This window comes from Kogia breviceps, chromosome 19, assembly GCF_026419965.1.
Source record: "Kogia breviceps isolate mKogBre1 chromosome 19, mKogBre1 haplotype 1, whole genome shotgun sequence".
Taxonomy (NCBI): Eukaryota; Metazoa; Chordata; class Mammalia; order Artiodactyla; family Physeteridae; genus Kogia; species Kogia breviceps.
Window position 1 is genome coordinate 44,575,785 of NC_081328.1, and position 24,966 is coordinate 44,600,750.

Consider the following 24,966-nt stretch of genomic DNA (forward strand, 5'->3'; position numbering starts at 1 on the left):
GCTATTTGTGAAGTTAAAAATGTAAAGTCATAAGGATGAGCTGTGATTCTGAAATCACTGCTATGATACTGCAAATTATTCTTGGCTATTTCAGAAGTCCAGTAGTTTGTTTTTTTAATCTCATAAAATCCCAAGTTAAAGAACACTGCTAGACATTATTTGGGGTATTTACCTGGGCTGGATGCTCCTGAACTCTCATAGCCAAGATTTTGGTTCCCAGAGAGAGCAAATAACGGTAATGAAGGCAGACCCGTGTTTTAACGGGAAATTCTTCTCTCTCAATGTTTAATTCATTGCCAATACATTCCTTAGAAAGTTGCTGAGAGGAATAAAGGCTTGTATAACAACTAGATGAACACCTGGCCCACAGTAGGTACTCAAAAATGTTAGTTTCCCCTTTTTCCCCATCAATTCTCAATGCTTGTGAATCCCTCCACCTCTAGTATCAGGTTGGTTGCACCTTAGCAAAAAAAAAAAAGGTGGGAAGGGGGGAAGAAAAAAGAAAAAAAGACAAGAAAAATGTCACTTTTTGTCTAGATCTCACCACTAAATCCAAGGTACAGTTTACCTTATTTAAATTAACTCCAGTTGTATTAAGAGGGTAGCTGCACACAAGATTTGGCCAACTAACTTTCTATGAATATACTGTGCCCTAATGCTCAAAGCTCTCTCTGCTATTTTTGATTATTACGGAAGGTTTAACTAATTTTTAAAAGTACAGAGCTTCCCTGGTGGCGCAGTGGTTAAGAATCCGCCTGCCAATGCAGAGGACACGGGTTCGAGCCCTGGTCCGGGAAGACCCCACATGCTGGGGAGCAACTACACCCATGTGCCACAACTACTGAGCCCACGTGCCACAACTACTGAGCCCACGTGCCACAACTACTGAAGCCCGTGCACCTAGAGCCCACGCTCTGCAAGAAGAGGCCCAAGCACCACAACGAAGGGTAGCCCCCGCTCGCCGCAACTAGAGAAAAGCCCACGCGCAGCAACAAGGACCCAATGCAGCTAAAAATAAAAATTTTAGAAAGTACATTACAAGCTGAATTATACTGAAATATAATATGCTTATTGTAGAAAAACTGAAAAATATAAAAAGGAAACTAACTATAATCCTACTATGCTAATTGGTTATTTTGTAGTGATAAAAGCTGCTTATTCACCCAGTTGGTTATTCTGAGGAAGAGAATTTAAGTACCTCAATGACCCAGGTACTGTTTCTGCATGGTACCTTAAGTAATTCTCCAATGTACAGTGTTCCATCACATTATAATCCAAAATGAAATTAACCAATCCCTCTGCATGTTTATTTTTAGTTTTACATTCCCCCAAACCAGGCCACTAAACATGTTGATTATCCATTCCTATGTTGGCTTTGTTCTTTGTTTAATTGATATTACATATACAATTTTGCACACAGACAAGCTCACTCTAGAAAATATTTCTAATTTAACACTTGATAAAAACACACGTCCCGGGCTTCCCTGGTGGTGCAGTGGTTGAGAGTCCACCTGCCAATGCAGGGGACACGGGTTCGTGCCCCGGTCCGGGAGGATCCCACATGCCGCGGAGCTGCTGGCCCGTGAGCCACGGCCGCTGAGCCTGTGCGTCCGGAGCCTGTGCTCCACAAAGGGAGAGGCCACAACAGTGAGAGGCCCGTGTACCGCAAAAAAAAAAAACCCAAAAAACAAACACACTTCCCATTGCTTTTTAGGGGACTACATGGTTCTGTATGATTGTATTAAAGATGAGAATGCAAGAGAGAAAAAGGGATTTGTCAGTGTGAATGCCAGGATTCATGAAAGGAAATTAACAGGGGAAGTAACCTGGCTGAAATTAATAAAACTTCCTATTATTTGATCTATAGTACAGAAGGGAGGGAGTGAGAAAGGGATTATATCAATATGACTGCAATTATCAACCTCCTCAAAGAATTCTGATGAGTAAAACTTATCTGATGGAAAAAACACACATTTTAAAAAAACCGATCTAATTAAAAAAGTACTTCCAACTCCCAGATATGAATAAATATAATCCTTGCTAACTAAGTCTGCTCGTTTCTGAAGACAAAGTGTATTTGTGTGCAACAGCATTTGTATGTGACACCATGAATATTGTTCTCCAAAAATAATCATGAATTCAAGAGAATACTGATGTCGAATATATGAGAACAAGCTTGGATACAGCTGAACTAAATATATTTATTAAATACAAAAATTCTATTTTTAAGCAAATAGAGAATAGGGGACTTTTTCAGTAACTGGAAAATGGAGGCAATTAATAGGATTATATGTATAGCAGATAGTATCAATATGTGTAAAAGAGGAGAATGAGGCAGTTTAAGTATACTATCAGAGTCCTACCTAATCATGTTACCTATGTTAAGATTAAAAGGCACTGTTAGAAAACACAGGTGATACTTATTAAACACGCACAAACGATATCTGGCAGGATGTTTACCAATGGCATTAACGGCTGTCTCTGAAAAAAGGAAGGTAAAATTGGGGATCATGAAGGAGAGAGACTGACTTTTTAGTGTTATCACCTTTTGTACTATTTACTTTTAAAAAATATCAAATGCATTCATAAAGTAAAGAATTTTTTAAAAGCAAAATGCTGAGCAACAAAATAAATAAGGTAGTAATTAAAATATAACCCAAGGGCTTCCCTGGTGGTGCAGTGGTTAAGAGTCCGCCTGCCAGTGCAGGGGACACGGGTTCGAGCCCTGGTCCGGGAAGATCCCACAGTACCATGGAGCAACTCAGCCCGTGCGCCACAACTACTGAGCCTGCGCTCTTCTAGAGCCTGGGAGCCACAACTACTGAAGCCCGCACGCCTAGAGCCCGTGCTCCCCAACAAGAGAAGCCGCCTCAATGAGAAGCCCGTGCACCGCAACAAAGAGGAGCCCCCGCTCGATGCAACTAGAGAAAGCCCACGCGCAGCAACGAAGATCCAACGCAGCCAAGAATAAATTAAATAATTAAATAAAGAAAATAAAATATAACCCAAAGTGTAAAATACATATCCATGAGTCCATCCTCATATAAATGACTGAATAAATAAAGGAAGAATAGACGAATCTCCTGTGCAGAAACGTCCCAAACAATGTATGTAGATAAATGCCCCCTCAGGGAGGTACAGCAGAACTCCTCACGGCCTAAGGGTGGGCGGTGCGTGGCGACTTTCTCCCCAAAAGCACAGTATGGGTGGGAGGAGTCATTTTACAATAGAGAAACCTAACAAACACCGCCTCAACCAGATGACCAAGGTTAACATCAGCGGTGATAAATCACATTGGTGGCAGGCACTCTTGACAAGATGGTGAGAAGGGCACTGCACCTCTGTGGTCTTCCTCCCCAAAATACACAACCCCAGGCTAACTACGAGAAGAGCATGAGACAAATCCATGTTGAGGGCATTCTATTAAATACCTGACCAGCAATCCTCAAAGCTTGTCAAGGTCATCAATAATAAGGAAAGGCTGAGAACCTGTGACAGTCTAGAGGAACCTAGAGAGACATGGTAACTAAATATAATGTGGTGTCCTGGAGGGGATCATGAGACAGGAAAAGGACATTAGATAAGAACTAGGGAAATCTGATTAAAGTACAGACTTCAGTCATTACAATAATATATCACCATTGGTTCATTAGTGATCACAAATGTACCACACTAATGTAAGATGTTGACAATAGGGGAAGCATGCTGCAGGGTACATGAAACCCTCTCTGTTATCTTAGCAACTTTTCTGTAACTCTAAAATTATTCTAAAATTAAAAGTTTATTAGAAAAAAAGAAAGCAAAGAGTAAATTTTAAAGGAACACCATTTCTCATAATTAAAACTAGGACTCCCTAAAAGGTTTATTAATAAAATTAATGAATTAAAGAAACAAACAAATATAATTTGGGGAATATCAGTAATGAGCAAGGCAAGTTACAAAACACTAAAATGCACAGGATCCCTAATTTATGTTAGGATGAACAAGGTTCTCTTGAGAAAATGAAATATAGAGAATTAAAATAAAATAATCATACTTGAAAATTTTAATATATTTTCATATTTTGTAGTGATTTCATACCAAGAAATGTACAAAAAGTAAAATAAGAAAATTTCCCTCTCACCATTAGCTGCCGCCAGAAAGGATTTATTACTGCCCCGAGCCTTGTTGGTCAGATCTTCAGTTATGTCCATGTGCCGGTGGATTTCTTCACGCATTTCTTCTAGAATTTTGCAGAGCTCTGCTTCCCAGTAATCTTTGTCTAGACAGTCAATTAATTCTGCAAGCTGGACCTTTGTGCTGTAGTACCAAATTTTCTTTTCATTTTCATTTTCTGTATCTTCTTCTCTGTTTAAAAAAGCACAAAAACACTTTGATGTTAGACAAAATGGCACTTACCTGACAATTTTATCTATCCAGTGGAAGTTAAAACACACAACACAAAGACTGTGCACTAAAGCTCAGTATATTTGCTCATAAGAGATCCTGTCAAGTCTCATTCAAACTCAAGGTACTCATTTTATTTGAACCTCTAATTATTTTGATTTCCTAGCCCATAGCAGCTTAGGATAAAATAATTTGTTTGTAGTAGTGGGAAGACAGGAATTACTATAGCAGCAAAGAAAGATATCTAAAAACATGACATGCAGAAACATGACCTTAAAATTCAGAGCGCGTGAGTACTTGGTGGAGGACAGTCTTGGTTACACTTGAATCAACTTTAAGATCATCACTGTAACAATACGAGGAGCAGAACTTTAACCAGAAATATTTAAACTATGTTCAGTACTTGGCAGGTACAGAGCAGGTTCACATTATAGTTTAGAAACATTTCCATCCAAATGGTGTAAATGCTCTGCTAAATTCTGGTCCCTGAAGGAGTCATCTCAATCAAGTAACAATGCCTCATCTCTCTTTCTTAACAGACAATCAGCTCAAACTGGAGAGAAGAGCACAGCAGCTTCTTTTCCTGCTTAAATCTCTCTGAAGATGCCAGTTACTTGTAATGGAGGTGGAGACTTCAACACTAATAACTAAAAACACAAGGCAAATCAATGTATAGGACCAGACTTCGAGAAACATATGTGACTCAGTTCTTCTCTCATTCAGAATTCAGGAGTGTGTGTGAGGTACCTAACAAGAAAGAGTCTAACATTCCTGTTTGCTCAAAGGCAAACTCACGAAGCTGAAAGAAGAGCACTTTAAGAAAGATATGGCTTTAAATGAGATATGTGAACGTGGACAAGACACAACTCCTCTGAGCCTCTGAGACATTTTATTCATGTCACTGGTAAAATGGGGATAAAAGCACCCGTCTTGAGGGACACTGTAAGATATTATAAGGTAAATAAAGGTATTAGAATAAGGCATCTACCACAGTGCCTAGAAAACATCATTAGTGATCAATAAATACAATATATTATTGTTACTAGTGAGGTAGTATATAAATTGAAATGTAGAATTCCAGCAATGAGACACTCAATAATTCTGAACAACGAAGGGATATATTAAATCATGGATAAATAAAAGGATATCAAAATTATCAGAAATTTTAAAGAAAAAGACATTAATAAAGGGTCCCTGTTTTTGCTCTTTTAAATCAGCATCTGCTGACATATGATATTAATATATCTCTGTTAGAAGCTTTTTACAAAAATTTCTGAAAATCATTTTTTTAAGCTGCTCTAGATTTCACTCTACAGTGGGTATTTCTACTGACTTTTTATGACTGAGTGATAACAATGGTCTACTGCAATTTAAAATGTTAAAGATGTCAGAATCCTCTAAATAAAAAGATTAATAGGAGGCTTCCCTGGTGGTGCAGTGGTTAAGAATCCACCTGCCAATGCAGGGGACACGGGTTCAAGCCCTGGTCCAGGAAGATTCCACATGCCGCAGAGCAACTAAGCCCGTGCATCACAACTACTGAACCTGCGACCCAGAGCCCGTGAGCCACAACTACTGAGCCCACGTGCCAAGAGCCTGTGCTCCGCAACGAGAAGCCACCGCAATGAGAAGCCCGCACACCCAACGAAGAGGAGCCCCCGTTCGCCGCAACGAGAGAAAGCCCGCGAGCAGAAATGAAGACCCAACGCAGCCAAAAATAAATAAATTAAATTAATTTTTTAAAAAAAGATTAATAGGGAATTCCCTGGCAGTCCAGTGGTTAGGACTCCGTGCTTTCACTGCCGAGGGCCTGGGTCCAATCCCTGGTCGGGGAACTAAGATCCCGAACAAGCTGTGCAGCACAGCCAAAAATAAATAAATAAATAATAAAAAGTAATAAAAAGCTTTCAAAAGGTAATACCATAATAAAAATCTAATTAAGTGACAATATCAAATCATAAAGTACATAGTGAGGGGTTTCCCTGGTGGCACAGTGGTTAGGAGTCCACCTGCCAATGCAGGGGACACGGGTTCAAGCCCTGGTCCGGGAAGATCCCACATGCCGTGGAGTGGCTGAGCACGTATGCCACGACTACTGAGCCCACGTACCACGAAGTCCGTGCGCCTAGAGCCTGAGCTCTGCAACAAGAGAAGCCACCGCAATGAGAAGCCCACGCACCGCAACAAAGAGTAGCCCGTGCTCGCTGCAACTAGAGAAAGCCACAGGCAGCAACAAAGACCCAATGCAGCCAAAAATAAATAATAAATAAATAAAAAGTACATAGTGAGCTTTGACCGAGCACAAGAGTTGCAGGACAGCCTAATTCTTTGTTTTCTAAGATTTCAATCTTAAGGATTTTTCCTCTGTTTAAAGATATCAAATTCTTTCCTTAACTGTTTGCTTTTTTCCTCTTGATTCAGAAATATCTATAAATTTCAATGGAACAAGAAAAACATTCTACATAAAAACGTTTTTGGGGTAGGAAACAATTTATAAGCATAAGACTTCTACATGAAAGTGAGATGCTATGGGAACAAATTTAATTAAATGGACATTCTGTCCAATTTTTCAAGCAACTCACAGGCTACTGAAAGGGTCCTTATCAGTTGACTGACTTAGCCCATGCTGGCATCTGCATAATTTCCATCTTAACAGAGAACACTTAATTTTAATTTTAATCTTAATTTTCATCTTAACAGAGAATTCACAACTTCATATGGTGGCAGTCCATTCTAGATTGGAACTGCTCTGTTGGAAAGCTTTTTCCTTTTAAGAGATGACACGCACCTAGTGTTTCCACCAATCCATTCTGATTCTGCCTGCTAGAATTCTCTGAAATAAACCTAACACCTCCTCCACACACAGTCCTTCAACTCTTTTACAACATCTATAATTTTACCCTGTGTTTTTTCTTTTCAGGCCAAACATGCTCAAATACTTTAACCATTCCTCATACAGCATGTTTTCCAGTTGTTACTACCCTTGATATTCTTCCCCTAAATGTACAGTTTTGTCAATGTCCCTCTAAAAACAGCTCTATTTGGGGACTTCCCTGGTGGTCCAGTGGTTAAGAATCCACCTTCCAATGCAAGGGACACGGGTTCAATCCCTGGTTGGGGAACTAAGCCCGCGCCCACAACTACTGAGCCCACGTGCCGCAACTACAGAGCCCATGTGCTCTGGAGCCTGCATGCCACAACTAGAGAGAAGCCCACAAGACGCAACGAAAGATCCCACATGCCGCAACTAAGACCCGACGCAGCCAAAAATATATATTAAATTCAAAAAAAAGAAGTAAAAATAGCTCTACTTTTTATTCTGCTCATCGAAGGTAATACTCAACAACGACCATTTTATTTCTTCTTGAAGCTACAGAAGGATAAATTCATCAAAAGTATAAAGTAGCAAAACTGAGTGAACAATAACAGCTAATGCTTTCAAAGAAGTTTTAATATTGATGTACTTGGGCACATTTACACAGTTTATATAACCAAGATTATCTGTTCTAAATGTAAAAGTGACAACTGCTTTCCTATGTGAATATACATCAATTTGTAAGTACCTTTGTTTATGGGGTTAGAATTTGTTTTCTACAGAGCTCTGTCTCTACAACGTTCCTTCTGCACACCCAAACCGGCCTGGCTTCCCTGAAGTCACTGATCAGCTCAAGGAGCTGATAGGGTGGCAGGGGAGGACAGAATGGAATGAAAATATGGGCCAAAAATACAATTAACAGCAAACTTACAGATTATATGCCTACATTTTAAAGTCTGTTTGGCTTTTACTTAGGCAAGGTAAGTAAGAGGTTAATGACTAACAGTAAGTTTTGAGCTTCATTTCTAAACGAACCCACAGAAACTAAGAGCGAGGAACGCTAGTGTGGCGGGTTGACAAAAAGGTGTGTCCACCTGAAACCGTAGAATGTGACCTTATTTGGAAATACGGTCTTTGCAGATGTAATTAGCTAAGGATCTTGAGATGAAATCATTCTGGATTTAGGGTGAGCCCTAAATCAAATGACTGCTATCCTTACAAGAGGAGGAGAGGATTCAAAGAGACACGTGGAGAAGGTGGTGTGAAGATGGAGGCAGAGATTCAAGTCATGGGCCTTTGCCTATGAGCCAGGAGGCACCACGGAAGGCCAGCAACCACCAGAAGCTAGGAGACAGGCATGGAACAGAGTCTCCCTGAGCCTCCAGAAAGAAACAACCCTGCTGACACTGGTTTCAAAACTTCTAGCCGCCAGAATCGTGTAAGAATAAATTCCTGTTGCTTTAAACAACTCATTTTATGGTCAATTTGTTATGGCAGGCCTAGGAAACTAAAACAGATTTTGATTTCATGGGTTTTTTTTATGATTTAATTTTTTAACTTATTTTTTTGGTTGCATTGGGTCTTTGTTGCTGCATGTGGGCTTTCTCTAGTTGCGGCGAGCGGGGGCTACTCTTCATTGTAGTGCGCGGGCTTCTCACTGCAGTGGCTTCTCTTTGTTGCGGAGCATAGGCTGTAGGCATGCAGGCTTCAGTAGTTGTGGCTCGCGGGCTCTAGAGTGCAGGCTCGGTAGTTGTGGCACGAGGGCTTCCGTAGTTGTGGCACATGGGCTCAGTAGTTGTGGCTCGCGGGCTCTAGAGCACAGGCTCAGTAGTTGTGGCATGTGGGCTTCGTAGTTGTGGCATGCGGGCTCAGCAGTTGTGGTCCGTGGGCTCTAGAGCGCAGGCTCAGTAGTTGTGGCATGCGGGCTTCAGCAGTTGTGGCATGTGGGCTCAGCAGTTGTGGCTCACGGGCTCTAGAGCGCAGGCTCAGTAGTTGTGGCATGTGGGCTTCAGTAGCTGTGGCATGTGGGCTCTAGAGAGCAGGCTCAGTAGTTGTGGCACATGGGCTCAGCCGTTGTGGCATGCAGGCTTCAGGAGTTGTGGCATTTGGGCTCTAGAGCACGGGCTCAGTAGTTGTGGCATGCGGGCTTCAGTAGTTGTAGCATGCAGGCTCAGCAGTTGTGGCTTGCAGGCTCTAGAGCGTGGGCTCAGTAGCTGTGATATGTGGGCTTCGTAGCTATGGCACGAGGGCTCAGTAGTTGTGGCTCTCAGGCTCTAGAGCGCAGGCTCAGTAGTTGTGGCACATGGGCTTCAGTAGTTGTGGCACACAGGCTCAGTAGTTGTGGCGTACAGGCTTAGTTGCTCCACGGCATGTGGGATCTTCCCAGACCAGGCTCGAACCCATGTCCCCTGCACTGGCAGGTGGATTCTTAACCACTGCGCCACCAGGGAAGTCCCCTAAAACAGATTTTGATACTGGGAAAGGAAGTGCTGCTATAACAGATACATAAAAACGTGAGAGTGTCTTAGGAACTGGGAAATGGGAAAAGGCTGGAAGAATTTTGAGGCACTTGACAGAAAAGGCCTAGACTTTCTTGAAGAGACAGAGGTTGGCAGAGATTGGAATTATGCTGCCAGCAAGCCAAGGAACACTTGGGGCACTAGAAGCTGAAAAGGGCAAGAAAAGAATTCTTTCCTAGAGCCTCTGGAGGGAGTGGGCCCACTGACACCTTGATTTTTTTACTTCTAGCCTCCAGAACTGTGAGAAAATTAATCTCTCACTTTGCCTTGTTACAGGAGCCACAGGAAACTAATGCGGTTCAGGAGTCAGAGATTAAAAGCAGTCCAAGGAGGTTAAAACACATTCTGGAGTCACAATGCCTGGGACTGAATTCTGACTGCCACTTACTAGTTGTATGATACTGGATAAATTACTTAAACCTCTCTCTTGCCTCAACTTCTCCATCTGAAAAATGGGGTGACAGTACTTACATCAAAATGCTGTTGTGAGGATTAAGCAAGTTAAAACATATAAAGTGCTTCGAGCACTGACAGCATGTAGTGGGTGCAATTTGCAGGGTTGCTATTATGTTCTTCATCTGATGAAGAAGTATATGATATTTACCTTAAAACAAATAATTACAAGTTTAATGGGTGTTTAAAAAAAAAGAAGTGTTTCACGGTGCAAGAGGGAGAGAAATTCAGAGAAAAAAGCCCTAGGAAATGGCATAAATAGGCTGACTTGAAGGATAAGTTAGTTAGTCGAAAGGCTTTGCAGGTTTTTAGTTTGCTTTCTATAGATTTTGTTTTGGGTGGTGGGAAGCAAAAGAAATAAATACACAAAATTAGGGATCTGTGAACTTTCTGTTAAGAGCAAATGGAAGTACATAATTGAAAGGTTTTTCAACTTGGGGGGAAAAGACCTGATGAGAATGGCTGTTTTAAAAATAATCCAGCGATGGGGATTTCCCTGGTGGTCCAGTGGCTAAGACTCCATGCTCCCAATGCAGAGGGCCCAGGTTCAATCACTGGTCAGGGAACTAGATCCCACATGCTGCAACTAAGAGTTCACATGCCGCAACTAAATTATCCCGTGTGCCACAACAAAGACCTGACGCAGCCAAAATAAATACATAAATAAATATTTTTTAAAAAATAATAATAATCCAGCTATGGAACAGAGAACAGAATTAGGGAGTTACACATACACCAGTTTGGAGACTACTAAACTAGTCTAATCGAGATGAGGTTGACAGTGAGAATGGAGAGAAATAGATTCAATATTTAAGAGGTAATTAGGGCTTCCTTGGTGGCGCAGTGGTTGAGAGTCCGCCTGCCGATGCAGGAGACATGGGTTCGTGCCCCGGTCCGGGAGGATCCCACGTGCTGCAGAGCAGCTGGGCCCATGGGCTGTGGTCGCTGAGCCTGCGCTCCACAACGGGAGAGGCCCGCATACCGAAAAACAAACAAACAAACCAACAAGGTATAACAAACAACATAGGACAAAAGGTTTTGTTGTAGAAACCTATTCCCAGGTTTCTAGCTTGAGCAGCCAGTAGGATGGTGATCCCCTTTACTAAGATGGCAACACTGAGTGAAGGGTAGGTAATGGGGGCAAGTGATGCATGCAGTTTTAGACATGTTGTATCTGAGGTGCCTGCTATGTGGACTTGTCCAGGAGGCTGCTGGTATGCAGAACTGGACACCGGCAGACGGATTACAGGCATAGGTCTGATGGCAACTGAGTCAGCAAGTAAATAGGTGGCTTATGGCTAGAATGTGGAGGTGCAGGTGGAAAGCTGTACAGGTTAAAAAGCATAAATTAGTTCATCTGGAAAATGAAAAAATGCAGAGTTTTAAAATGCTGTGTTCAAGGTAATTTTACTCAGAACAGACAGTGACAGGAAAAGGTGCTAGTCTAATCTGGCAGTTCCTATTTTACTAGAAGTCCCAATTTGAGAGCAAAGGATTGATAGAATGAAAGCAATATTTAAGAAAGACTGGCCCTCTTACATAACAGATTGAAACTGATCTCTAAATTGTTTGCTCAGTAAGTATCTTGGTTCCTCAGGTAGACTATAAACTGATGTGTAAGAACTTTTCTTTTATTCCCTAACCTATTCAAAAAACATATTTTTAAATGAGTATTAAACAAATAAAAGCAATAAGAGGATAATAGTTTCTATAAACTATTAGCATTACAATTAAAAAGTGTTCACTGCCCCAGACTTTGTTTTAGACATAACCCCCTCGGGCAGTAAGTCCACTGATTTATCATTTTAAGCTTCTGGACTTCCAGGGAAAACATATACCAGATCTCCACATAACGTAAGCCGAGCAATCTACATGGTTTCAAAACTTTCATCAGGAGTCCACATACCATCTACCACAAGGGGGCGCTAAAACGGAAATGGTTTTGATCTAAATTTTAAAACGATGTAAAATCTTTCACATTTACTCAAATTATTCACAAGGAACAACTATTATTAACAATGATATTTAAGGACTTTCCTGGTTGTGCTCCGAATGCAGGGGGCCTGGGTTCGATCCCTGGTCAGGGAACTAGATCTCACATGCATGCTGCAACTAAGAGTTCACATACCACAAATAAGGAGCCCACATACTGCAACTAAGGAGCTGGTGAGCCACAACTGAGACCCAGAGCAACCAAATAAATAAATAAATATTTAAAAAAATTAAAAACTCTTCATATCTGACTTTTTACAAAGAAAATAGTCAAAATGTCACAACACATGAAAAAAAGTACTATACTTGTTCATCTGAGATCTTCATTAAATTCTGTGTACTTTATTACACAATAAGAAAGGCAATTTGAGACATTATGCCTAAAGCTTTTAAAGCAAATAAATGTAAGTGAATAGTTTCCCCGACAAACATGTAATTTAAAGAATTTGTTCAGGGCTTCCCTGGTGTCGCAGTGGATGAGAGTCCACCTGCCGATGCAGGGGACACGGGCTCGAGCCCTGGTCCAGGAGGATCCCACATGCCGTGGAGCAACTGGGCCTGTGTGCCACAACTGCTGAGCCTGCGCTCTGGAGCCCACAAGCCACAGCTGCTGAGCCCACCTGCCCCAGCTGCTGAGGTCCACACGCCTAGAGCCCGTGCTCTGCAACAAGAGAAGCCACCACAATGAGAAGCCCACACACCGCAGCGAAGAGTAGCCCCCGCTCCCCGCAACCAGAGAAAGCCGGCATGTAGCAACAAAGACCCAACGCAGCCAAAAATAAATAAATAAATAAATTTTATAAATAAATAAATAAACATACAAGCATTCACAATTCATGAAGCAATGACAATTCTCATTTTATAGGTGAAAAAAATCAGGCTTAGAAGGGTTGTAGGTGCTTTAATATGACACAGAACTTGTAATTAACAAGGCCAGGAATGCAAACCAGGGCTAGTTTCAGAGCTTTAATATTTAACCACTCTGTATGACAACTGTCTAGCAATAAATGACCTGGATAAAGACCAAAAAAAAAAAAAAGTAAACATACAAATTTAAGATATATATTGTGAAACCATAAATGTCAAAAAGAAAAAGTTTCTTATACACTAAAATAATAAAAATTTATAAACATAATTTGATTTTTTATTGTCATTTTTGAAGGTTAGAAAATTGTGTATAAAATTTTCAGAGAAAAGGCAAATTTACTATTTAGGTTATATAAAAATAAAAGTGAACTTTTCAATCCAACGATAAATTAAATCTGTTACTGTCTGTAGGGCAAGTTGACAGTTTAATAAACTCCTTGAGGACCTCTCTAGATTTACCCATTTTCCTGGCTGGGGATTTACTTTTTGTTTTTTTTTTTTAAAAAAAGCTGTTGAAATTTTAACTTCCTTTTTTTCTACGTAAATATAATATGTAAAAAGCAAAAAACAAACAAAGAAAAAAACTGTACAGCATATATTAAATGCTCAATAAATGTTGATGTTGGCTATTGTTATTACTAACCCATCAGCAAGTAGTTCCACCTACAGGTCCCTAACACCAAGGCCTACACCACTGATTATTGTGTGATAAGCCTTACATTACAGATGTCAAGGCCCACCTATATGTGGACAAAGCTCCTTTGGCATGTCTGGGTTCAAAACGGCAGCACAGGGAAGGAAGTGAGAGGCAGTGAGAATGAACATCCAAAAAGGGTGAGGAAAGGCAGGATAGGGAGAACAGGAGCACAGAATGAATTTCCTTTACTTCCTGATTTGTTCACAGCAATCCTGATGACGCTGAGCCCTTCCGGGAAGGCACGTGAGACTGAGTGGACGGGGTCTGTAAACTGCTGTGCTGAGCATCTAGAGAGTACAAGCACCAGGCTCCCTGAAAGGCGGTCTCACTGACTTTTCACATGGAATGAAAGACTGCATTAAACTTCAAACCAAAATGTGGCTACAGTTCTCTTTCCTTTTGTAATGACCTCGCCAACACAAGTTTCCATGCTACCATCTCCACAGCATGATATGAAAAAGATGGCACAATAAACACCACAACCAGATATTTGGGAGATACGGGGGCAAAAAAAAAAAAAAACTTATACAAAATTTTAAAATAACTGATCCAAACCAAAACATACAAGATATACTTTGTATATTTAAAACTTTTAAAACTTCATATACTGTTTCTCTTATCAGTTTCTGGATTAAGGTAATAGACTGAATCCACACATCTCAGTTTGCTCCCTCTTGAAACCCCCTTAAAACCACTAAAGAAATATTTTTAAAGATCTAAACTTAAAAGATTCGAGAAAATAAGAGAGACATCAAAAAAATTTTTGGAAGCAGGAAAGCAAATGGACAAGTGCTAACCGCCTTTAACCAGAGCCAGGAAAGCCCAATCCGAAACATAAAGGGTGGAGCTGAGAACCAACTATCACCACAGTGAGGAGGGGAGTATCGACAGCAGACAAGTGCTTGAAAGCTGTTTTAGGGGCAGATCCCAAGGCCACCTATCTGGCCACTTCAAGCCACTAAAGGTTTAGTCTCTACAGGAGTAAAAGTGAGGTTCTCTGGACCAGGGGACACCAGGCGCAGGTGTGAACAAAGGTACTGTACAGAGAACCAAGGAACTGAGTGGCTATGTACACAGTAAATGCGCTGTGCACGGTAAATGCAGCCCACCTCCACCACCCAGCCAGCCAAACCCTCACGCTCCAAGCAGAACACCAGAAAAGGCCTCTCTGGGCCACCTGACCAGCTCAGAAGAAAGGACTAAAGATAGTGAGTGACATCAGGGATCACCAAGAAAAAAGATTAAGAAAATCACCCAACGATTAAGCTCAAAATTGATATGGCCTACACACTTGCTCAGAACTTCCAATCAGCTCTATAATCCCACAGTGTTAATCAGGAGCAGAAAATTAAGGATTAATAGACATCTGAGGATGGAAGAGACAGACCAATACTAACAGCAGGAAGAAGAAGCCTGGAAGAAACGGAGACCATTCACAGTGGGAAAAAACACACGAAAAAACTATCAGTAACATCCTCGAAAGTAAGAGAAATTATGATTTCCAGAAAACAACAAACTAAGATTTTATTTTATTTTTTAAAAAGGAGGATGATTTTAAGAACAAAAGAGCTCTTAGAAAATAAAAATGTGAAAGAATAGAAAAAATAAATAGTAGGGCTTGAAGACCAAGATAAGGAAATCTTCTAGAAAAATTGAGCAACGCACACACACACACGCACACGCGTGCACACACGCATTCCAAAGAGGACAAAGACAAAGAGGAAAACTGGAGCGAAAAGATAAAATCAGAAGACCAAAATAGGAAGCCCAACATTCAATAAAGTAAGAGTTCAAGATAAATACAACAGGCAAAAGGAGAGGCGGAAGTCCTCAAGGGAAGTTCTCAGAACTGACTCAGCTGTCAGACTGCAAGTGCCCACCACACACACAATGGATGAAAACAGACCCACACGAGGCCCTATCACTCTAAAACTGCAGGAAACACTGAAGGCAAAGAGAAGATTCTACAAGTTTCCAGGTAAGTCCAAAGTGGTTATATACAAAGAATCAATGAATGGATTCAGATTTCTCAACAGAAACACTACAAGAAGACAACTGTACAAAATTCTGAAATTCGCTGTTTATTCTGTACCATCTTTAAAAACTAAGGGTGGGCCTGGCTAAGATACTTCTCTGTACCTGGCTTGGCCCGACTATGTGCTGATGAAGTTCCTTCTCTCCTCTCCATGCCTGCTGTTTCATTTCATCTCACCACAAATTTTCTGATTTGACCTAATTCTGAGAGCTTGAAGAAGGCTTTGAAAACTTTAGGAGCTGAGGACTTCCCTGGCGGTCCAGTGGTCAAGACACCGCGCTTCCACTGCAGGGGGCACAGGTTCGATCCCTAGTCGGGGAACTAAGATCCCACATGTCACACAGCGCAGCCAAAAGAAAATAAATAAATAAACGAATGAATGAATGAATAAATAAAATATTTTAAAAAGAAAAGCTTTAGAAGCTGAAAATACAAAGTAACCCACTGCCTCTGACCGTACTTCTACAGGATGTCCAAAACCAAGTCCACACTACCACCCTGCCAAGCACCCTCACTTCCCCAGACTTCCTCCCGCCCTTCCCACTGTCCTGCCTGGAAGAATCTCGTGAAAACCCTCAGGAAAGCACAAGCCAGGCTGTGACCAGGAGTCTGTTGGGCTCAACTTCTCCTGGGAGGCTGCAACCGATCATGGCAGCACTGATCTTTCCTCAGACAGTTTCTTTGTTCTTGCTGCTCCATTTTATACACAAATCTAGTAAAACTAAAAAGAGAAGCAAGAAAATCCTAACACCAAAGTTAGGATGCAGATTACCTCATGGTGGGCTGCAGGGAATCTAATGGGGGAAGGGCCCACAATGGCATGTGGCATCCCACCTAGTAAGTAACGTTCTGCTTCCCATCCTAGGCATTGAGTACAATGGTGCGTGTTTTGCTTTTTTTCATACACCCTTCTTTCCTTACAATGTTACAAACTGTTTTAATGTACATATTCTTCCAAGTTGGAAATTGTTAAGCTATACAACTCATTATTAAATCACCAAGGTTTACATCACATCAGCAGCACAGCTCTGCACCAATCATGAAGGAAGCTGGCTTAATTTTAAATTCATACAAAAATTTAAGACCAGATTTACTCACATTATGAGTCTTCGGTTTAAGAACCAGTATTTCCTCCGACTTCTGTCGTATCCAACAGGCTCATGCCGAATATACGGTTTGTTTTTTTGGATTTCAGCAACGCAGTCAGTCACACCAGGAACCTTATGTGCTACGCAGACTTCACACTGCCACTCATCCTCTGGCACCTCCTCGAGAGGCGGCTTCACACACTCCAAATGGTACACCGCTGAGCAGGTCTCACAGCAAAGCAAATCCCCGAGCTTGTGACAAACCCTACAGTGGTCATCATACTGGATCACCCCTTCCGACATCAACTCCTCACGAGCAATGTTTGTGGTAAGAAACTGATCGACTAAGAACTGCAGAACTTTGATTTTGTTCTCTACTGGTCCGTAAGGATAGTCCTCTGCTTCCTGGTACGGAAGAACATGATGGTACTCCTTGTCGCTCTCACAGTACACCCGCAGCACCTCTGGCCACGTCATGCCGTCGATGAAATACAGCGTGGAATTCACGCTATCTTTCAGATCGGCAGGTCCAAAGGTAGTATTGGAAGTGTCTTCTTCACGCAAAACTGCTTTCAAAAGCACGACGTGCATCTCCGCCATAAGCGTGCACTGCTCCTGACTCACGAGAGCTGCACAGAAGTCCTCAAAGCGAAAAGGAGATAACCTTAAAACTGTACCAAAGTTCCGCAGTACCTCATAAATGGCAATAACATTCATTATATGCTCGTTAGGCACCATTAAATCCTCAGAGGACTTGGGAAATTCAAGGGGTGGGATGTCTTTTTCTTCCAATATTGGAGAACGAGGCCGATGTACTCTCGGTTTTCGCCTACCTGTAAATAAAGAAATGGTATAATTACAAATCAATACATCATTTCTACAAACTAAGGATTTACCGGTTTTTCCTATTTGGACATATACCCCCAAAAAGAGATAAGCATACTCCTATTTTTCTAATAACTGTCAAGTTAAAATAATACCAAGAAGCAATGATTTAGTTCTAATCTTTAAGTCTATAGAAAATCTAAATTTAAAGTTTTCCCATTATATCCCAAACTAGAAGGAAAAAAAAAATTACAATTACAGTCAGTTCTCAGTTACCTAGAGGGGTTAACTGGTTTACAGGTAACCATGATAAAAAATAACAGTGCATTTGTGAAAGATCTGACAAGAACATAAGTGAGAAAAAGACATCTCCAAGGAAGAGAACAGGCGTAACAGATCTCACATGGTGCCAGCTGCACTAAGAAATGCCTCTCAGCAATCAGACAGGAAGTTCTCTGGCGCAGCACACCCTTTCCTTGGCCAGTTCTTCCCGAGAGCCATGTAATGGGGAGTTCCACAGTGCAGCAAAAGTTTAGGGCTGAGACAGAAAGGAAGGAGGAGTAAGGAAGAGAGAAGAGAAGCAGGGTTCCAATACTTGGAGAAAAAGGGGGGGGGCGGGGCTCACTTAGGAAAGAGACAAGAGATTATAATTTTTAGCTATAAATTAAGCAACAGGAGGCATGACTGTTCTCCAATTTATAAAATGTACAGTCCAGGAATATATATGTATATAAATGTATCAATATATAGCATTTGAGAGCTTAGTTCATAACAAGCAAGCAGATCTCATTTAATCCTCTGAACAAGTCTATGAGGTATTTTAATAAGAAACTTATGGAAAGAAACAATTTTCTCGGGCTTCCCTGGTGGCGCAGTGGTTGAGAGTCCGCCCGCCGATGCAGGGGACATGGGTTCGTGCCCCGGTCTGGGAAGATCCCACATGCCGCGGAGCGGCTGGGCCCCTGAGCCTCTCCCACAGCAGTGAGAGGCCTGCGTACCGCCAAAAAAAAAAAAAAAGAAACAAGTTTCTCCAGAATTCCCATGCCCATGCCTGCATTATTATTATTACACTTTCCAATGATATTTACAGAATAGGAAATGTACTTTTAAACAGCAGACTTTTTATGAGATTAACATTAAATTTATTTCTGTGCAATTGTTTTATTAACTGTGGTTTTGGGTTGCTGGTCACCTCTTAACTGCCTCCTCCCTTCCCCATTGCTGTGCCCTCCTCACATCTAGTTAACTCTCAACATGTACAAACTGAAAGGGTACAGGGCACCAGGAAAAGAAAGTATGCTAAAGAATATAAAAGGTCAAGATCTTTTATTTTATACAATGCACACCCCCCCATATTCATTCACTGGAAAGATTTTCCAAATAAGATTATATCCATTAGTTTCTGCAGAAAAAAGTCCGAGGGATCACTCTGAGCTGGACTTTGCTGGTGAGCCGACAGCGTAAGAAAGAAACCTCCTCCATCTCAGCCAATATCCATCTACTACAAAGATGCGGTTCTCACAGATTCAATTAAATCACAGAATCACCATGCTAGTAATAAGCATCACGATGGTAATCCAGTCCATTTCACTGTTTTCTGGAAGTTATTTGGGCCTCATCTGCTTAAGTATAAATGAGAGAAAGCAGAAAAGGATTAAAGGGAAGACTGAACCTAAAGGAATACCTTCAAATGCAAGAGAAGAAACACAAGTCACCAAATGAGACAAACCTGCTTATAGAAACAGTCCCTGTGTTCCTCTCAGCTGTTTATGCAAAATGACGTCAAGCAGTGTCCAAGTAAAGGATTACAGAAGGAGAGGCTGGAAAAGTAGTTCTAGGATCAGAACATGGGTCCTTAAATGTTAGGTTTAGGCATTTGTACAGCACTTTACTCTGGCAGTAATGTAGGCTGATGGCTTTGAATGAAGTAATGAAGACTTTCTGAGCAGGGCAGGGACATGAGAAGAACGTTCCAGAAAGACTTCTCTGGCTTCAGTGTATACAATGAATAGGACAGGGGGAACAAACCAGACACAGGGCATCTTCTGCAATTACCCAGAAGATAAAGACCTGGATTCAGAGTCTGGCTGTGGGAATGAAGAAAAAGATGAATAAAAGTGACCTTAGGAAGAAAGAAACCAACTACTGTGGAACATAACACCACCACCTTAAGATTTAACTCTGGTACCATTTCCTCCAAAAGACTATTCTAACTCCCCCAAACTCTTCTGAATTCTCGTAGCCTTCTCTGAATCATTTGTTACCCTACAATTTACCTATTCATGGTATCCATTCCACCTCCATAGCTGAACACCCACCTCTTATGCCAAAGAAAGATCTGGCGCGCTTGTTTTATTGGAAACATTTGCTAGCATCACTCCCTTTAGAGAATTACCCTTCCCCTACACCACGTGACTCTGACGGGGCCCCCAAACACACTATTCCACCTCTTGATCACTGGCAAGGCAGGACAGTGAGAGTCTTTTCTGGGATTTTATATTCAGATGATGAGTGAGAAGTGCTCTGAAGCTCGTTCTTTCCATGAAGGTGGCCAGAGGCTGTATGTGGCTAACCCACCTTTACCTCCCTTGTGGAAGAAGGGAATAAGGACAAGAGACAGAAGCAGAAATGGGAGATAAGTATTGATAACTCATGAGTACTGACAGAACCTGTCATTCCAATTTCCCAGTCAGGACTTTGCTGGTAGCGCAATGGTTAAGAATCCACCTGCGGGCTTCCCTGGTGGCGCAGTGGTTGGGAGTCCACCTGCCGATGCAGGGGACATGGGTTCGTGCCCCAGTCCGGGAAGATCCCACATGCTGCGGAGCGGCTAGGCCCGTGAGCCATGGCCGCTGAGCCTGCACGTCCAGAGCCTGTGCTCCGCAACGGGAGAGGCCACAACAGTGAGAGGCCCGCGTACAAAAAAAAAAAAAAAAGAATCCACCTGCCAATGCAGGGGACACGGATTCGAGCCCTGGTCCGGGAAGATCCCACATGCCACGGAGCAACTGAGCCTGTGCGCCACAACTACTGAGCCTGCACTTGAGGGCCGCACACCTAAAGCCCGGGCTCTGCAACAAGAGAAGCCACCACAGTGAGAAGCCCACGCACCACCACGAAGAGTAGCCCCCACTCGCTGCAACTAGCGAAAGCCCGCGCACAGCAACGAAGACCCAATGCAGACAATAAATAAACAAATAAATAAATTTTTAAAAACCAAATTTCCCAGTCACACAAACCAAAAACCACTCCTCTTTTGCTTAAGTGAAAATGTTGGTTTTCTGTTGCTTGCAAATAAAAGAGTACTGATTAAAACTGTATCTAACACTGTATACAAGCCTTTTGTAATGAGAAACTCAGTAAATTGCTATTTAAAGACTATCAATGAGAGCAATTAATGTTTAAAAAAAAAGACTGTTGATAGTACTCTTTTGTAGTAAATTAACTTAGACAGTAACAGAAGTAGTCTAATTTAATTTGATATCTAATTTTAAAATAGCGCTCACAGATTCTGAAAGATTTTGGATAAGCATGTATTATTCTAATATTTAACAGTTCATTTAGCTTTACATTAAGCTAAAGTCTGTTAGCTTTCTATTAGTTTTAGAGGTAAAAGGAAGAAAGGCAAAAAAAGGTCCATAAATTCGACATTCTATCATCTAGCTGGACACCACACAATAGCATCTGTTCAAACTACAACTACATACGTACTGAACAATGCGAGCACTTTCACAAGTTAACACTAAACACTGGTCAGTTCATTCTGAAGCATTATTGGGAGTTTAAATCGATTCAATTTTTTTAAAAATTTATTTATTTAGGCTGCGCCAGGTATTGGTTGCGGCACAGGGGATCTTTTAGTTGCAGCACGCATACGGGAATAAGGTAAAATTCATGTGCTGAAATAAGAAATCTTTAAGATATATTATTAAGTAGAGGAAAAAGCCAGCTACAGAACAATGACTAGAAGGTCATTTGAGAAATGAAATTAGAAACAAAAAAAGAAAAGAGAATGATAAAGTATATACATCAAACAGGTCATATATGAATCTTTTTAAAATGGTTGTTCCTGGGGAAGAGAAATGGAGGAAAAAAAAGGAAGAAAGACTAATTTTTTTATCCTTTTATATTCTTAAATACCACATGCATATATTTTTATTATAATATTTTAAAAGAAAAATATTGGGCAGGTATCTATACAAATATATAAAAATATTAATATTTAAATCAATAAAATGATGCTGCTAGTAATGGCTACTGATGGTCTTGTATGAATACAAATATAAGGTCATTATGCCAAATTCAAAGATTTGGGTTTACAGAACTGAGCACAGATTACAGTGTATAAAGAGAAAACTCATAAAATTAAACCACTTAAGCCCCTCAACTGTCAATCATTAGTATTAGCAAGTCAAGGTATTTCAACTATTCAGGGAAATGTACTTATAATATACCATTGAGGATTACACTCATTACCATTTTCAACACTGATCTAGTATCTAGCAGATAAAGTATACTAATTTTCCTGTATTAAAAAAAAAGGGATTAACGTCAACCTCACTAGCCATCAGGAAAAGGCAAATTAAAACCACAGTGAGATACTGTTTCATACTCATCAATGGACAAAACTTTTAAAGTCCATCCAAACAAACTTTGGGGAAGAACGGAAAACAACAGAGACACCCGTATACCACACTCAGGACGGTAATGTGGCATCACCACTTTGGAGAGCAATTCAGTAACCGTCAGGTTAAGGTTGTGCACACAACCCTGAAAGGGCCGTTTGAAAATGTTTTGCCCATGACCCAAAGTAAGAAATACATTTCAGCGCTTCCCTGGTGGCGCAGCGGTTGGGAGTCCGCCTGCCAATGCAGGGGACACGGGTTCGTGCCCCGGTCAGGGAAGATCCCACATGCCGCGGAATGGCTGGGCCCGTGAGCCATGGCTGCTGAGCTTGCGCAAAGAAATACATTTTACATTTAAATCTAGTACACACCTACCCCAAAACTAAAGTTCTACAAAGCACTACACTTATACTAATATCTTCTCTTCCATCCCATTCCAATACCTTCTAGTTCATTCTCTTTCTGCTTTTAAATTATGCTGGTTGCAGCCCACAGTTTGAAAAACACTTGTCAGGAATTCCCCGGCAGTCCAGTGGTTAGGACTCTGAGCTTTCACTGCCGAGGGCCCAGGTTTGATCCCTGGTCAGGGAACTAAGATCCCACAAGCCACACCCCAACCCACTCCCCAAAAAAAGGAAAGAAAAAGAAAAACACTTCTCTAGAGAAACTCTCCTTCTACATATGCAGAACACTGAACATTGCATATAAAAGCAAGCGGTCAGTCAAGCTGGAAACAACCAAAATGTACTTCAACAGGGGAACGATTAAATTGTGGAACAGTCATCTGATAGAATCCTTTTTGGGGGCCATGCTGCTTGGCTTGCAGGATCCTAGTTCCCTGACCAGGGATCAAACCCAGGCCCTCGGCAGTGAAAGCATGGAGTCCTAACCAATGGACCACCAGGGAATTCCCCATTTGATAAAATTCTATAGAGCAGTCAAGGGCTACATATGTCAGCATGGATCAATCATAAAAACACCATGAAACAAATAAAATTGCTACCAAAAAAAAAATTGCTACAAAAGAATAAACAATTTGGAACCATGCAAAACAGTTTTATCTATTGCTTATGGATGAATGGATGTATATATAATATATATATGAACTAGAAGTTAACATCACCACTAGAATGTAATCTCCTTAAGGGCAGGGAGTTTTGTCTGTGTATTTTTGCTGCTGTGAATACTTAATAAATATTTACTGAAAGAATCAGGAGTTTAGTAGGCACACAAAAAGATTTTCATCATCACTAATTATTAGAGAAATGCAAATCAAAAGTACAATGAGGTACCACCTCATACTGCTCAGAATGGTCATCTTTAAAATGTCTACAAATAATAAGTGCTGGAGAGGGTGTGGAGAAAAGGGAGCCCTCCTACACTGTTTGTGAGAATGTAAATTGGTGCAGCCACCATGGAAAACAGTATGGAGGTTCCTGAAAAAACTAAAAATGGAGTTACCATGTGATCCAGCAATCCTACTCCTGGGCATATACCCAGACAAAACTATAATTCAAAAAGACACATGCACCCCTATGTTCATAGCAGCACTATTTACAATAGGCAAGGCATGGCAGCAACCTAAATGTCCATCCATTGACAGGTGAATGGATAGAGAAGATGTAATACACACACACACACACACACACACACACTGGAATATTAGTCATAAAAAAGAATAATGCCATTTGTAGCAACATGGAAGGACCTAGAGATTATCATACTAAGTGAAGTAAATCAGAAAGAGAAAGACAGGGCTTCCCTGGTAGTGCTGTGGTTAAGAATCTGCCTGCCAATGCAGGGGACACGGGTTCGAGCCCTGGTCCGGGAAGATCCCACATGCTGTGGAGCAACTAAGACCGTGAGCCACAACTACTGAGCCTGCTCTCTAGAGCCCGCAAGCCACAACGACTGGACCCACGTGCCACAACTACTGAAGCTCGTGCACCTAGAGGCCTTGCTCCGCAACAAGAGAAGCCCCTGCAATAAGAAGCCTGCGCGCTGCAACGAAAAGTTGCCCCATTTGTCGCAACTAGAGAAAGCCCGTGTGCAGCAACGAAGACCCAACACAGCCAAAAATAAATAAATAAATAAATTTTAAGGGAAAAAAAAAGACAAATACCATACAATATCACTTACATGTGGAATCTAAAACTTGACACAAATGAACACATCTATGAAACAGAAACCGACTCACAGACATAGAGAACAGACTTGTAGTTGCCAAGCAGGGGGTGGGGGTGGGGTGGATGAGGGAAGGATTGGGAGTGTGGGATTAGCAGACGCAAACTATTATATATAGGATGGATAAACAACAAGGTACTACTGCATAGCACAGGCGACTATATTCAATAGCCTATGATAAACCATAATGGAAAAGGATATGAAAAAGAATATACATATGTAAAACTGAATCACTTTGCTGAAACAATCAGTAGTTTCAAACTCTAACCTATGCAATTACACAAGAAAATGATGCCTTTACATTATTTGCAGATGTTAGAAATGTGTTTTTACTCTTCACTATGTAAATAAATAGGGGACTACAGTGAGAAGTCCTAGAACAGTGGTCTTCAAATTTTGTGCATCAGAATCACCTGGAGAGCAGATTCTAATTAAAACAGCTTCTGATTCAAAGGACTAGGAAAGAGTCTCAATTTGCAT

The 24,966-nt window shown here is 41.2% G+C and overlaps 1 protein-coding gene across 18 annotated transcripts in view; it reads right to left on the minus strand.

Moving 5' to 3' along the window:
- BPTF (bromodomain PHD finger transcription factor) overlaps window positions 1-24,966 on the minus strand; it is a 134,691-nt gene that overhangs the window by 82,070 nt on the left and 27,655 nt on the right. For all 18 annotated transcript variants that reach the window (XM_067022234.1, XM_059046883.2, XM_059046876.2 and 15 more), the window contains exons 2-3: window positions 16,863-17,685; window positions 4,124-4,347 (exon numbers count right to left, since the gene is read on the minus strand). In XM_067022234.1, the coding sequence (XP_066878335.1) occupies window positions 4,124-4,347; window positions 16,863-17,685 (1,047 nt within the window). The remainder of the gene's footprint in view (window positions 1-4,123; window positions 4,348-16,862; window positions 17,686-24,966) is intronic.